The sequence below is a fragment of the Astyanax mexicanus genome, chromosome 18 (genome assembly GCF_023375975.1).
Source record: "Astyanax mexicanus isolate ESR-SI-001 chromosome 18, AstMex3_surface, whole genome shotgun sequence".
NCBI lineage: Eukaryota > Metazoa > Chordata > Actinopteri > Characiformes > Acestrorhamphidae > Astyanax > Astyanax mexicanus.
The window spans coordinates 32112100-32126989 of record NC_064425.1 but is presented as its reverse complement, the minus strand read 5'-3'; the positions used below and the strand labels follow the sequence as shown (position 1 = coordinate 32126989).

Sequence of the window (14890 nt, the reverse complement as noted above, 5' to 3'; positions counted from 1 at the left end):
TGTAGCCTGCGCGTTTACTCAGTGTAGTTGCAGTTTTGTTTACTAAACTTAGCTTAGCTTAAAATATCTCCCCAGCAGTGAGATCTGCTGGATTAGAAGGAAAACATGGTAACACCCCTGTTCCTAACAAGTGCCACTTAAAATGCACCTTATAATGCAAAAAACGTCAAATACCTTCCAAAGATAATTTTGTTCAACCACTTCAATTAAACCTGAAAGTGTACACTTTCATTACATCTCATTTGTTTAATTTTGAATCCAGTATGGTGGCATGCAGAGCCCAAATCATGATTATTGTATTACTGTTCAAATACTTATGGGCCTAACTGTACTAACATTAAAGTTACTGCTTCATTACTCCACATGGTGCCACTATAATCAAATAAATAGGGTAAACCTGTGGTGCACAAAATGTGTTGTTAAATTGTGTAAAACTGACACCAATAAATCCATAATTGCTGGTATTTCATTATTTAGGAATATTTTATCCTCTTCAGTAACACAGACACTGTTTAGTATCATAAAGAAATGAATTGTGATATATCGAGTATCACACAATCACAGTTTTGTTGATAATATTGTTATCGTGAGATGATCTGTGATTCACACCCCATGTCCTCAAGCAGTCATTTCAGAAGCTGATGTTTAGCTGGTGTATGATATATTGATCAATGTTTCTGCCTGAAAGAAGCTGAAAAGCTCTCAGGGCTGCTCTCAAACAGAGATGAATAACAGACATGACTATTTTAAAAAAAAAAAAAAAAAAAAAAAAAAAAAAAAGGCCTGCCAAAATTCAAAAGTCGATATACGTATATATAAACATGATCTCAATGTTTTGCTGGCATCAATATTGCTGTTTTAAAATTTCCTTAGCAGAAAGAGTCAATTAAAGCATGATCAAATTGGTATGTTAACTTTGAAAAATGTTTTATTTAGTAAAGTTACTTAAATTATAAATATTTCAGTATTGGAAGTATAAATGTTGGAATTCTCATTATAATTTTATTATAAATATAATAAGCTATGTTCAGACTGACAGGCCAGATCAAATGTTTGGTATGTTTAAATTGTATCCAGATTGATTTTGTTTCACAATAATTATATAATCAGTTTATCGTACAATATATAAACATTTACATGATCACTTTTAAGTTTTACATTTTTATTGACACCAATATCAATATTTTTCCATATCCATTACCATGATCAAATGTTTCACTCATTTATAATATGTAAAATATGAATATTCAGACTCCAGTTCCAATGATGGAATTTTCATAATTATTAGAGCTGATCAGTGCGTGATCTGTAAAAGGTAGCTTGGTGCAATTGTGGTATTATGAAGTATTCTGCTATTATATTTTTTACTTTATTTTAAATTGTAGTATAATTATGTTTAGATCAGATCTAGATTAAATCCCACAAAATTTAAGCCTCGGCGCTCAAAATGGATTTCATTGATTTTTTTTTTTTTGTCACTCACACCGTGACTAATGTTTGTGACGTCCAGACCGTCAAATAGGGTCTGATCACTTGATCACAGCAAATAACAGTGTGGACAGTCTGATCAACAGATCTGATCTGATAAACAAATAAATTTTCCCTGCAGTCTGAACACAGCCAAAGTGGCATAAAATTATCTTAAAATAATGAGCATGATTTATCGCAATTATTCCTGGGACAATATATTGACCAAAATAGTATTTGACAGGCCTAGCCAGAACACTACTGTAAACAATTTATAACTAACATTACGATAAAAGGTTCACATAAAAGCTTTCAAATTACTGTCAGTTGTAAGACTGAATCACATTAATAACAGAAAAATGCAGAAAAAGAAATTCATTCTTAATTACTAATTTAATACATAATCAGTCCAAACTGCTCCAATGTCCCCATTTCAAATAAAATAATACATATCAACGGAAATTATTGGAGCATTAGACATTTCTTAGCGCTAGCTTCTGTTTTTTACTCTTAATGAGTTTTTTTTGCTAAAACGAAAGCATTAGCGCCCCACAGTGGGTCGTCCCAGTAAATAAAACCAAAAATAACAAACATTATTATTTTAAAATATCCAAGCGTCATTACGCAATCAGTCTCATTCATAATTCATAATTAGGAGACTGGGATATAAGACATTTAGACCCATTTGTTTTACCAAAAAAAATAGTTGAGCTGATTTGTTGTGTAGCAGTATAATAATGATAATACTGTTTATTCGTATGTAATTAATTCATGTGAGAAAGGGTTGCCTTCAAGTCGTGTTGGAAAAATCGTATTTAGGAGATGAGTGGACATAAACATCCCTACAGAACATCCCTGTAGTTATCAGTGGGGAAACTGAGGGTTTTCCAGTCAATAAAAAAAATAATTAACAGCAACTCTGCTCTGTTAAAACCAATCCATTAATTTATAGTTTATTTAAAATAATATGTACATAGTACTGATATCCCTTAGGGAATAAAAATATCTATATACCAAAATACCGAATGCTCATACTGAACTCTCAGAAAAAATATATACTTAAAACAGAAATCATATTGGATTTATGCTCCAAATAGATAGATAGATAGATAGATAGATAGATAGATAGATAGATAGATAGATAGATAGATAGATAGATAGATAGATAGATAGATAGATAGATAGATAGATAGATAGATAGATAGATAGATAGATAGATAGATAGATAGATAGATAGATAGATAGATAGATAGATAGATAGATACTTTTTTTATCCCGAAGGAAATTTAGGCATCCAGCAGCAACAACACAATACAATAAGAAACATACTCAGACAACTCAAAACACAGAAGAATAGAAAATATATAAGGCTATAAAAAAAAAAATACCTAACTATAAAAACTAACTAAATTCGCAGGTACGTACGATTTTCCGAGGTGGACTTGAAGGCAGCATTTCATTTTGCATAAAAATTTAACAAAAAAAGAAATAAATAAAAAAAGAACAGCGAAATAAAAGTAGTGTTTTGGGGAGGAGACAAAAAAAACAGGCTAATACCTTTACCCCGCCCCCCCCCACAAATTACCAAAATACCTAAATTCAGCTCAAAACAAGATGTTAAAATTCTAAATGGGTCTAAATATCATCTCCTGAATGAATTCCTTTTAAATCACAAATCACGCGTCGTGATTGGCCCGTTTGCTCCGGCGGTCCCTGTCTTCCGTCCTCCGGCTCAGTCTCTTCTCCTTGCTCTGCTTCTCCAGTGCGGACCTGAGACGGGTCAAGATGTGTTTTTTGGGGAATTTTAAAGTGGTACATCCAAACTGACTTACTCCTCCAGTGTCTCCCGGGAGTTTCTCGCGTCTCTGGACCCAGCTGCGCCACCCGGGCTTCCAGCAGTACACGCTGTCGTAGAACCTGGAGCCGTTCTCTCCGCCCAGTACATAAATCCGCCGCTTCCATCTTGCCACGCCCCCGGCAGCGATGCGGCGCGGCAGGCCGGGAAAAACAACGGGACTGGCGGCACGGTCACTCCCGCTGCCACGCTGCTCTCCCGTCCGCTCTCCTGTCCGGTCTCCTGCCGGTCGGTCCGTTACGGCCAGTATTTCCCGCTCCGTGCCCGTTCCCCTTCCCTCACGGAAGAAGAGCACCCGCCCAGTGGCGTCGAGTGGCTCCAGCTGCGTGTAGTTACCGTCTATGAATTTGGCGGCATCACGCATGTAGCCACCCACGGCACAGACGCCACCCCGCACTGCCACTCCTCCAGCCAGACAGGTGGCGCCAGAGTCCAAGCTGACGCGGCTCCAGGTCCTTGTGACGGTGTGGTAGATTAGAACGCCAGCATGCACCACAGCCCTGTTCTGTTCCAGCGTAGTGCCTCCAAGCAGGTAGAGGCGACCACGCAACGTGGCGCAAGCGAAGCAACGCAGTGGCAGCGGCAAACGGGGACCAGGAACCCAAACCAGTTTATTAAGGTCAAATATTTCGCATGAGTCGAGAAGTGCCGAACGGTTGCAGCCACCCAGAGCATAAAGAGAATCTCCGGAGCCCAGCAGACCGAACATGGCACGCGACTGCTCCATCGGAGGCCGCAAGATCCACCGATCCAGCACCACGTCGTACTCGTGCACCGCCGATGACACCTGCCCTGTCCGCAGAATTCCACCCGCCACGAACAGGCGCCCGCCCACAGCTGTGCACCCAGGGCACAGCAGAGAGCCCAGCGCCGACAGCTTCTCCCACTTGCCAGTACGTGGGTCAAAGCAGTCCACAGTGTAGTCGCTCTCTCGCAAAGCCTCGTCCTCCCTGGGCTTAAGGTCCACACACACAATCTTCTTCTCGAACATGCCCTCCCGGGGTCTTAGAGGGCCACCCATGCCCTCGGTGCTGGCCCTTGGCCCGAGCTCTTTGTTGAGCCGCCGCGTTTCCTCGGGGGCCAGCAGGCCCGGTCGTAAATGCCTTAGCAGGGTGGGCATGTGAACGTAGCGCTCGGCCGGGCAGTTCTCCGCCCACCGCCGTGCCGCGTCGTACACCTCGGTCTCGGACTCCACGCCCAGCCGATCCGACTCCAGCAGGCTGCCCAGCGTCCCCGGGTCCAGCAGAAGAAAGTCCTTCTGTCGGGCCACCCGAGGGAAATGCTGAGCCACCAGCCTGAGAGAAGCCCGGAGCAGGAGCTGGTCGTGATGTGATCGGGCCAGAGAGTACATACCCAAACAGTTCTCCACAGACAGGTGCTCAAAGAGGAACCTGAAAGAGATTGAAACAGAATATAGTGGCTTGCAAAAGTATTCATACCCTTAAACCTTTTCACTTATGTAACCTGAAAAGCACAAACTTAAATGTATTTTATTAAGATTTTAAAAACAAACAAAATCTAAAGCAATAACTCGCAATCAGAAGTCTTAACTAGCCCAGCTGTGTGTAATTTACTCCATGTATAAATACACCTGTTCTGTGAAGAACCCAGTGGTTTGTTAGAGAACACTAGTGAACAATAGGGGTGTCACGATTCTCTAAACCCTCGATTCGATTTTATTTCCGATTTGAGGGTCACGATTCGATTCGATTCTCGATTTTCTTTATTATATTTTTACATTTTATTATTTTATGCCTCATAAAATTTTTATAATATATTATATATTATTTTTATTATTATTATTATTTATTAAGATATATATGTAATGCCATCTAGTGACTTTTTTTGGTAGCAACAGTGTGCACTATTAAAACTGCAACGTGCAACATAAAAAAAAAAAAAAAAAAAAAAAAAAAAAAAAAAGGAACAATTAAAGCCTTAACAAACTGAACTCTATCCTACTATAACAGTTAAACATGAAAAATAAGACTCGGTCCCTGAGAATTACAAGTTTTTTTTCTTTAAGAAAGATATATTATTAACTTTATCTGAGAGAAAGATGTTTTTTTAATTCAAATGAAGCAACAGGTGTAGTCAATCATAAGTTTAAGATTTTTAATCCACCTCACTGTGATCTATAGTCAGCGTTCTCAAGTCACACTGACACACGCATTTCAGCGAGTTCACACGCATCCCCCCCCCCCCCCCCCATCCCCCCCCCCCCCCCCCCCAACACACAGAAAACTAAACCTGCGCGCACAACGCCCGCACCCCTCGCCCCGTTGGACAGATAAAAACCAGTGATAACACTCCCGCCGACACTCAAAACTTGAAAGCCCTGTTTGCAGTTTCAGTTTCAGTTTCTCTGTTCTCTGCCTCTCACACAGCAGAACTGAGGGCGGGGCTGCGCTCATGCAGCGGCTCTCTCTATTTAAATGAATAGGATGCGCTGTGTTGGTGCTGCGCCATTTGCGAGGGATCGTCGATACTCTTTTTGACTTCGATACACGATACCATGACCTCATTTTGATCGATTTCGATAAAATATCGAGATCGTGACACCCCTAGTGAACAAACAGCATCATAAAGACCAAGGAATTCACCAAGGAGTTAGGTTATAAAAACATATCCCATGCTTTGAGCATCCCAAGAAGTACTGTTCAATCCATCATCCAAAAGTGGAAAAAATATTCTTCAAATGTAAATCTTCCAAGACATGTTCCACCCAAACTGAACCAAACTGGAACCCAATTCGAGCAAAGAGGAGTTCACTCTGGAGAAACTGCAGAAATTCACAGCTCAGGTGGTTTGTGGTTGTATGGTGACTAAACTTAATAACAGTGACTTGCAAAGTAGGTCTAGAGAACTGTACACACAATTGCAATAGTGGAAATCTATCAGGTCCAACCCTAACACAAAACAGCTAATCCAATTAACTGTTTTTCTGTGCTGGATTAACCGCTAATTTTTGAGATGAGGTTGACAGTTTAATAGGTTATTAGGTTAATATATTACCAGCACAGTTGGATTTTGAGTGATGCTGAAATATCAAAACTGTGTTTAAAATTATACCACTGCTATTATACTCAATGTATTACCTGGAGCACAGATCCTGCAGAGGCATCACTTGCAGACGATTGGCTGCAACAAACAGGTCCTCTGCTGTGTCCAAACTAAGCCCTGCCTCCCCTGTATAGATAAAGTGGATAACTGTCTCCATCACTGAAGGAGTCACTTCCTCCAAGCGGATCTCCGTCAGCCGAGACTCCACCAGAGGGCTGGTAAACATGGCACGAAAATACGGGCTGACCGCGGCCAGGAGAACCCTGCAGCACACAAACAATAACAGCACAGCATTTTATACACAACCGTGACGAGCAGATCCACCACATAAACATTACAGGTACAGCACAGCAACTCACCTGTGGCACATGAACCTCTTCCCCTCCACCAGAAGAGTGACATCACACAGCTGCTGAGCATCCAGTAGCAGCTTTAACCCTGAGAGAGAGAGAGAGAGAGAGACAGGAGAGAGAGAGAGAGAGAGAGAGAGAGAGAGAGACAAAAGTGTTTAAAATATCCTTTCAGTAAGGAATCATTTGTGTGTAAGAGCAGATTGTAAGAGTGTGAGTTAAAGCTCACTGTTAATAATGTGATTGGTAGGAAACAGTTCAGACTCTAGGTGTGAACAGCTGTACACATTAACAGCCCAGAGAGGATGAATGATAATAGAAGGTGTGAACAGGGCTGTAGGCTTTACTAGGCAATTACCAGCACTAAGATTAATCACAAATTAAAAGCCACTAGTACTGTGGGCTTCCTGTATAATACAGTTTTAAAATAAGATGAATCCATGTCTTAAATGCTAATTAATTACATAATCAAATTAACAGAGACTGGTGAAATATTAGTGGTTTATTTAGCAATGTTAAACAAAGCACAACTTAGCACAATAGTTGATTCTAATTTAAAAAGCATTCAAACTCTGAGATAAAATTTAAATCTAAAAAGTCTCTAGTCAGCTTGCTAGACATAACACTAGACAAAGAAGATTTTTTTTAAATTATGATTAACCACAGAACATTGTTGTTAAGTGACTGACACCACATATATAAAATTAATATTTTATTTAAATATAAATATCCACTATTATATCCACAAGTCTTTATAAGTAATATGATTAAGTTATGTTTAATCACAGAACACTGTTGTAATGAATCAGATGATTTAATTGATTCACACATTGTTATGATTAATCAAATGATTTAAACGATTCACACAACTAGTTTATTTCTCTTACCGTGTGTGATGTATTCTCCCAGAGGTGTCGTCGTGTCATCTGGAAAATCTTCTTCCTCCGAGTCGCTGTCAGAGAGGGGTTCGCCTGCGCCGCTGTCCGTGTCCCGCCACGGCTGTGGCCTCCAAGTCACTGAGCCAGACTTTACTGTATTCATCTGTAACAGTTCACACACACTTTGTATAAAATAAATCTGTATAAAGAGTAGGAGCTTTTCAATAAAATAATACAAAACATGTGAGGACAGCTGCTGCTGATCGACAGTGGGAACTGATGTCTAACTTAACCTTAAACTAAGGAAAGACTGCATTTAGACGTAAAATTTGTTAGATATGATACACTTCAGTATTTAAAACAAAGTGTTTTTGAAGTTGTCCACTGTAAAGTTGGCATTAGATGATCTATGGCATTAGTTTCAGTTTCACACTGCAGTAATAACTGAGCACACTAACAACATTACTACATCCTGTTATCACCACCTACTAGGGATGCAATGATTAGTTGATCTAATCTGCAACGTTAATTATTAAAAACTCCTAATGTCGAGTCCTAATGTTCATTGTTGACTGATCAATAATTCGTAGCACTACACAAAGTACTGGGGACAGAAACACAATGGGAGAAGGGTAAAGGGTAATGGGCACGGTTTACATTAACTCTGCCTGCATCTCAAAAAGTGCCCAAATACAACAATACGTATTACCTCTTTAAATAGCAGCACTTTCTATATTTTAAATAACAATGCTCTGAACATTTTGAAGAACATTTAAATCTTATGTTCAGCTGTTTGTATTGTTTTGAAGTGACAGAGAAAGCTAGAAACATGAGTCCTACCCACAGCAGAGATGAATAGAAAAATAATCGCTGACTAATTTACTCGACTACCTAAATAACCATTAGTTGCAGCCCTATCACCTACATAGAAAACTTCTCCCTATACTGATGCTTGTAGAATGTAATCACTTTGGCAAGACGCTTTTCCAGATGTTGTGCTGAATTCGAGTGCAGGTTCTTCCCGCAACAGAATGAGTGTAACAGTTTGCCCTTAGATTCCTTTTTCTCTGTTAATAAAATTGTCTGAATCTACAGTTACAGTAGATACAAAATCACCAATATCGTAATCACAACACCTCTTCTTTTTCTTCTTCTATTGTTTAACGGGTGACAATAGCCTGACTCAAGCTATAGCCTGTAATTGGTCTGAAATCCAAAATATATAGAAAAGAGTTTTACACTGTAAACCAACCGGACCGTGGATCAGCTGATCCGGACTGAGAGTTGATCTTTTGGTCCGGATTGTGATTCGGTCAAACTAGGTAGGTGTTACATACAGAAGTGTTTGAGAGAAAACCTCAGAGTAAACCTCTGTGTTTGCCGGTGTAGCCGGTAGCATTAGCTAGCAGCTAGTCTTAGATCTGATGGATTGTTATCAACAGGAATCTATGTGTATCTTGTATTCATTTGAATTTAATGGTATTGTTAATTTAACCTGCAGGACTGGATCCGGGGCCGCGGAGATGCGCGCTGTCCCCCCGCGGGGTCACAGCGATCACTGACCGGCTTAGGGGCTTTGTTACCGGCAGCAGGGTGAGCGCAGTCCCGCAGGAAGGGGGGGGGGGGGGGGGGGGGGGGGACTAGCGCTGCGCTTCGCTTTAATCTCCGGCTACAGCTCTTACCATTTAACCATTAACCCTTTAAACATCATAATCAATCATCATCATTATAATCATCATCCAACCCCAGAGCCTGTCCGCAGTGGCTCTGCGCTCCTCTCTTACCGCTGCAGTGGAGTGCGGGTCCGGGCTCGGCTGCGGAGCTCTCGGCCGGAGGTTAGCTAGCTAGGTGAGCTGGCTAGCGGCGGTAAGTGGAGTTAGTGGGCAGCAGCGGGCCTCGGTTCCGGGTATCGGGGGCAGGAGGCCGCTCTGACGGTCCTCGGGCTGGTCGCGGGGCCGGTCCGCCGGATCATCGTTAGGGGCTGGGGGTCAGGCAGTGTCCGAAGCTCCGACCCGCGGCTCCTCTCTCCCCTCTCCCCTCAGCGGCTCCCCGTCTCTCTCTCTCAGGGCTCGGGTACGGCGGGGTGGGTAAGTTGTGCTGCGGTCAGGCTGCGCGGCGGTGCGGGACCTGGTGCGGGAAGGGGAGCGCAGGGTGAAGCTCCGGATCAGCACTGAGTTCTGACTCCATGCCGGAAAACAGGCAAGCAACCTTCCGTTTTCCGCAGCGCACCGGATGTTACGACGAGTACCGGGGGGGGGGGGGGGGGGGGGCTCAGCCTTTATTTATTTATTTACTGTAATGTTTCACGGGATGATGATTATTGGAGATGATGATGTAAATTATTTCCCCCAAGATATGGTATTGACTATGGAGATTAAATTTAATTTCTAAATTAATTTCTCATCATCGTAATAATTGACTTCACACCTTAAATGAAATTTGCTGAAATATTTATATACAGCTCCGGAAAAAAAATAAGAGACCACTTCAAAATGATCAGGTTTTCTGATTTAACTACTTATATTTAACTGTTATATGTTTGAGTAAAAGAAACATTGTGGGTTTTATTCTATAAACCACTGACAACATTTCTTCCAAGTTACAAATATAAATATTGTCATTTAGATCATTTGTTTGTAGAAAATGACTTCAGAAATCAATATTTTGTGCAATTACCCCGATTTTTAATCACAGAGCATCTTGACATGCTCTCCACAAGTCTTTCACACTGCTTTTAGGTGACCTTATTCCACTCCTGGCTCAAACATTCAAGCAGTTCAGCTTTGTTTGATGGCTTAGACCAAGTTACTTCTTACATGATTACATTCAGAGTGATGTCAGTCAAATAAAATATTTAATATTTAATTTAATAACAATATTTTGTGATTAATTACACTTGTTCTTCTTAAGATGCATGTTTTATAGTGGATATATTTAAATGTAATAAATAAGAATAATTATTCTTTTATAATTTAAGCTTACAAACTTAAATCAAAAAAGATTAGAATCGTGTCCTCCTTTCCTATTAATGCTCAATCTGCATTAAAAGATTCACAGTACTAGCTGCACCAGAGCTGGTTTATAGAGAGACTGCCCACTCCCTGTTTACCCCGTTACATAAGTAAACCACTGCAGTCCGCTAGAGGGAGCCCACGATATAGTTATCAATGAGTGGTGGTGAAGGAAGATAAACGTACAAATATTTTCTATCGACGTATCTAACATATCCTTTAAATTCAAGTAGAATAAAGTATTTCACTGAAAACACAAATCATTCTTGTGGATTTTTAGTTCCTCTAAAGCAGGGGTCGGCAACCTTTGAGACATGGAGTGCCAATTTTAACATTTCTTGTCAATGAGTGTGCCACTATCAACAATAATGGTTGTAGTGACCTTTTAAACAAAACGAACTAAAATGACTTAAGCCACCACAATTAGAAGAAGAGCTGGCGATAGCGGTTTGACTCGCTGTAGCGGGTATTATAACAAAGTCCATACCTTTAAAACGTTGGATATACCAATCCATTTATTGGTCTGACATCAGCAGTACATATTCCAGCAGTAGTTCCAGCGTTCATGGTCTTTAAATGTCCCGCTTTACACACACACCAATAGCGTTCACCGTGCGGTCAAAATACTGTTGACTTCCTCGCCAACTCCCCTTCCCCACTCTACCATACATTCACCTATAAACCTTGGCAGCGCCCCCAAGTGGAAAATGTCAATATAAACCAAAATTTTAAAGAAACATAAATAGCTCCAACACACCGGCCCCTAATTGTTAATGGCAAAAGGCATAAACAATTAATTACATATTACAACAAAAAGGAGCTGCTTTCATTAAAGTATTATCATACTGCAAACTATATACATATGCATACAAAATTCAAAAGGTTGGTACAACAACTCATACACCTTCTTGTAAAAGACAAAGTTTTGTTATTGGTCTGGTCAAAAAATTAGTTTTAGTTTGTACTCGTGCTGATCTAACCAGCCCTTTTTTATCTGGGAATGTTTCAAGTACCCTGCCAAGCACCCAGGAATTACGAGGAGCTGTGGTATCTGCAACAAGAACTACATCACCAGGTTCCAGATTTCGTTTGTTTTTGGTCCATTTTTGTCGCTCCTGCAGTAAAGGCAAGTACTCTGTAATCCATCTTTTCCAAAAAAGGTCTGAGATGTACTGCACCTGTCTCCACCTTCTCTTCACATATTGATCAGTCTTATCAAACAGCCCTGGAGGCAAGATTGGTTTCCTTTTCATGGTAAGAAGATGGTTGGGAGTAAGTGGTTCTAGGTCATTTGGATCCTCAGACAATTTAGTGATTGGGCGATCATTGATTATCGCTTCCACTTCACACAAAACTGTATGTAGGCCTTCATCATCTAAATTCTGCTGATGCAAAAGTGATGTAAGGATCTTTCTCACCATCCTAATGATTCGCTCCCATACACCACCATGATGAGAGGCAGCAGGTGCATTAAAACTCCATTTGATTCCTTCCTGCAGAAAGGTCTTCTGTATTTTATCATAGTTTAAAGCTGCAAGTGCTTCCTTTAATTCCCTTTCTGCACCAGTAAAATTGGTTCCATTGTCTGATCTCAAGTGGGAGACTTGTCCTCTTCTACAAATGAATCTTCGAATGGCATTAATACATGCATTTGTATCCAAAGAATATGCTACTTCTAAATGAATGGCTCTACTGGCCATGCATGTGAAAATAACACCATATCGTTTTACAAAGGAGCGTCCTCGTTTTACTTCAAATGGTCCAAAGTAATCAACTCCAACATTAGTAAATGGAGGAAGATCAGGAACCAACCTTTCTACAGGTAAATCGGCCATTTTTTGCTGACCCAGCCTTCCCTTGAATCTTCTACACAAGCCACAATTGGATAGGATTTTTCTTGTTGCGGCATTGGCATGCGTTATCCAATATTTCTCACGTAATTTGGAAAGAACCTGGTTTCTTCCACCATGACCGACCTGTTCATGTATATGCTTTAGAATAAGCTTGGAAACATGTTGGTCTTTAGATAAAATTATGGGATGTTTAATGTCTTCAGGCATTGCTGCATTACACAATCTTCCACCAACTCTCAACAATTCGTGCTCTAGAACCGGATTCAATCGATGGATAGTGCTGTCCTTTCTCACCTCATATTTTCCTGAGGACAGTGCGACAATTTCATTGGCAAATTTTTCAAACTGAGAGAAACGAATGACTGCATTTTCTGCTTCAGTTAGATCCTCTGTTGACAAGCTTTGGGGTCCTAATGCAGCTTTGATCCTTTTCATTTCCAGTTCAATATTACAGGGTCGGTCTGACGATTTCAACATTTCTTTCCTTTTCTTGCTCAATTCCATTAAGATATGCTTTAGTTTCAGCATCCATGCAACTGCAATTTTTAGCCTCTTCCAATCAGAAAAATATTCAATCAGTTGGCTAGTTACATTTGTTTCAATAATCACAGCATTTATTTTGTGCTCCCTTTTGAGCTCTGGATCTTCAGGAGCAATGCAACAATCCAAATTGACTTCTGGCCACTCCTCCTTTGTTGTCCTCAGAAAGTCTGGACCTTTTAACCATCGCTTGTTTGTGATTAACTTCCCCACTTTCAACCCCCTAGAAGCATCATCTGCAGGATTCTGGGTGGTATGGATGTATCTCCACTGTGTGATGTCTGTTATTTCTCGAATGGTTGATACTCTGTTGGCTACAAATGTACGAAACCTTTTTTCTTCATTTTTTATGTATTTAAGAACTGAAGTACTATCAGTCCAAAAACAAGAATCATCAAGTGGAAGCTGCAGTTCTGTTCTAAGCATCTTATCTATTCGAACAGCCAGGACAGCAGCAGTAAGCTCTAATCGAGGAATGGTGATTTGTTTGAGAGGTGCCACTCTTGATTTGCCAAGCAGAAAAGAAACATGTACATTATTTTGATTTTGTAGTCGAAGATACGTTACTGTTCCATAGCCATTTTCGCTGGCATCTGAGAAGTGATGCAATTGAGCATGATCAAGTTGTCCAAAGTCCTGTGCCTTGATGCATCTGTCAACTTTGAATGCGTTTACTTGTTGAAGATCTGTTAGCCACTTTATCCACTGTTGTTCGAGGCTTTGGGGAATTTGATCATCCCAGCCATAGTTCTTTCTGCACAGCTCCTGTAACATGAGTTTGGCTGGAAGTGTTACAGGAACAAGAAATCCCAAAGGGTCGTAAACTGAGCTCACCACTGATAAAATTCCACGTCTAGTATGCGGTCGCTCCTTTTCCATCATTTTGAACTTAAAGGTGTCTGTCTGGACACACCAATAAAGTCCAAGAGCTCTTTCAATGGGCAGTTCATCCCGATCTAAATTCAGTTCCCTCAGGTTTTTAGATCTATCCTTTTCTGGAATGGTTTGTAAAACCTCACGATTGTTGCTAATCCATTGTGTTAAATGGAAGCCACCTTTATGGCAAAGTGCAGCAAGATCTTTAACCATTTGGATAGCTTCGTGTTGAGATGGAAGACTTTTCAAAAAATCATCAACATAAAAGTTATTGTGGACGCTATCAATTACCTCGGTTGGAAACATGTGTTTGTTGTCTTCTGCTGTCTTTCTAAGAGCATAGCAGGCACAGCTCGGAGAGGACACTGCTCCAAACAGATGCACGGTCATCCTATATTCTGCAATTTCTCGAGTAATGTCACCATCAGGCCACAATAGAAACCGAAGAAAGTCTGTCTCATTTTTAGCAACTTTAACTTGATGAAACATTGATTGTACATCAGTCATGAATGCAACTTGATCTTGTCTGAATCTTAGCAGAACACCCAACAAAGAACTGGTAAGATTGGGACCTTGTAGAAGTTGTTTGTTTAAGGATGTGTTCCTGAATTCAGCACCACAGTCAAATACAACACGTAATGTTCCCTTTCGAGGATGGAACACCCCGTGATGAGGAATGTACCAAAGTTTACCATCAGACCGCTCTTTTTGATCCTGGGGTACCTGCTCAGCATAACCATTTTGAATAAGTTCCCTAAGGTACTTTGTATATTCTTGATGGAACATCTCATGTTTCTCAAACTTTCTTTTCAATCCTGAAATGCGCTGTTGGGCAACACAGAAATTGTTTGGCATGACAACATTGTTCATTTTGAAGGGTAGTTTTAAAATGTAATGTCCATCTTTAAGCGTCACTGATTCGTTCATAATTTCCATGAATTTCAGATCCTCTCTTGACATCTCCTCTTTGTCTTCTGATGCCCTTTCATTGAAGTCA

General features: G+C 40.5%; 2 protein-coding genes across 2 annotated transcripts; both read right to left on the bottom strand.

Annotated features, from left to right (window-relative positions):
• Window positions 1-2719: 2719 nt before the first annotated feature.
• Window positions 2720-9835, bottom strand: si:dkey-260j18.2 (uncharacterized protein LOC325231 homolog). The gene is made up of 5 exons (XM_007234529.4): window positions 9398-9835; window positions 7623-7776; window positions 6745-6823; window positions 6421-6648; window positions 2720-4713 (listed from the first exon to the last, which is right to left on the bottom strand). The coding sequence occupies exons 2-5, from the start codon at window positions 7774-7776 to the stop codon at window positions 3144-3146; spliced, it is 2031 nt and encodes a 676-aa protein (XP_007234591.1). The 5' UTR covers window positions 9398-9835; the 3' UTR covers window positions 2720-3143.
• LOC125782685 (uncharacterized) lies at window positions 9602-14298 on the bottom strand. Its single transcript, XM_049467447.1, has 2 exons — window positions 13069-14298; window positions 9602-9790 (listed from the first exon to the last, which is right to left on the bottom strand). Exons 1-2 carry the CDS (start codon window positions 14281-14283, stop codon window positions 9602-9604), a joined length of 1404 nt encoding a protein of 467 aa, XP_049323404.1. The 5' UTR covers window positions 14284-14298.
• Window positions 14299-14890: the final 592 nt, after the last annotated feature.

Bases quoted from the DNA above. Each gene is read 5' to 3' on its own strand.
- si:dkey-260j18.2 (XM_007234529.4), bottom strand. From the start codon at position 7,776: ATGAATACAGTAAAGTCTGGCTCAGTGACTTGGAGGCCACAGCCGTGG. The intron at 6,824-7,622 runs GTAAGAGAAATA...TCTCTCTCTCAG, and splicing joins GGGAGAATACATCACACACG to GGTTAAAGCTGCTACTGGAT. The intron at 4,714-6,420 runs GTAATACATTGA...AATCTCTTTCAG, and splicing joins CTGCAGGATCTGTGCTCCAG to GTTCCTCTTTGAGCACCTGT.
- LOC125782685 (XM_049467447.1), bottom strand. From the start codon at position 14,283: ATGACCGTGCATCTGTTTGGAGCAGTGTCCTCTCCGAGCTGTGCCTGC. The intron at 9,791-13,068 runs GTAACTAGCCAA...GCATGGAGTCAG, and splicing joins CTGTGATTATTGAAACAAAT to AACTCAGTGCTGATCCGGAG.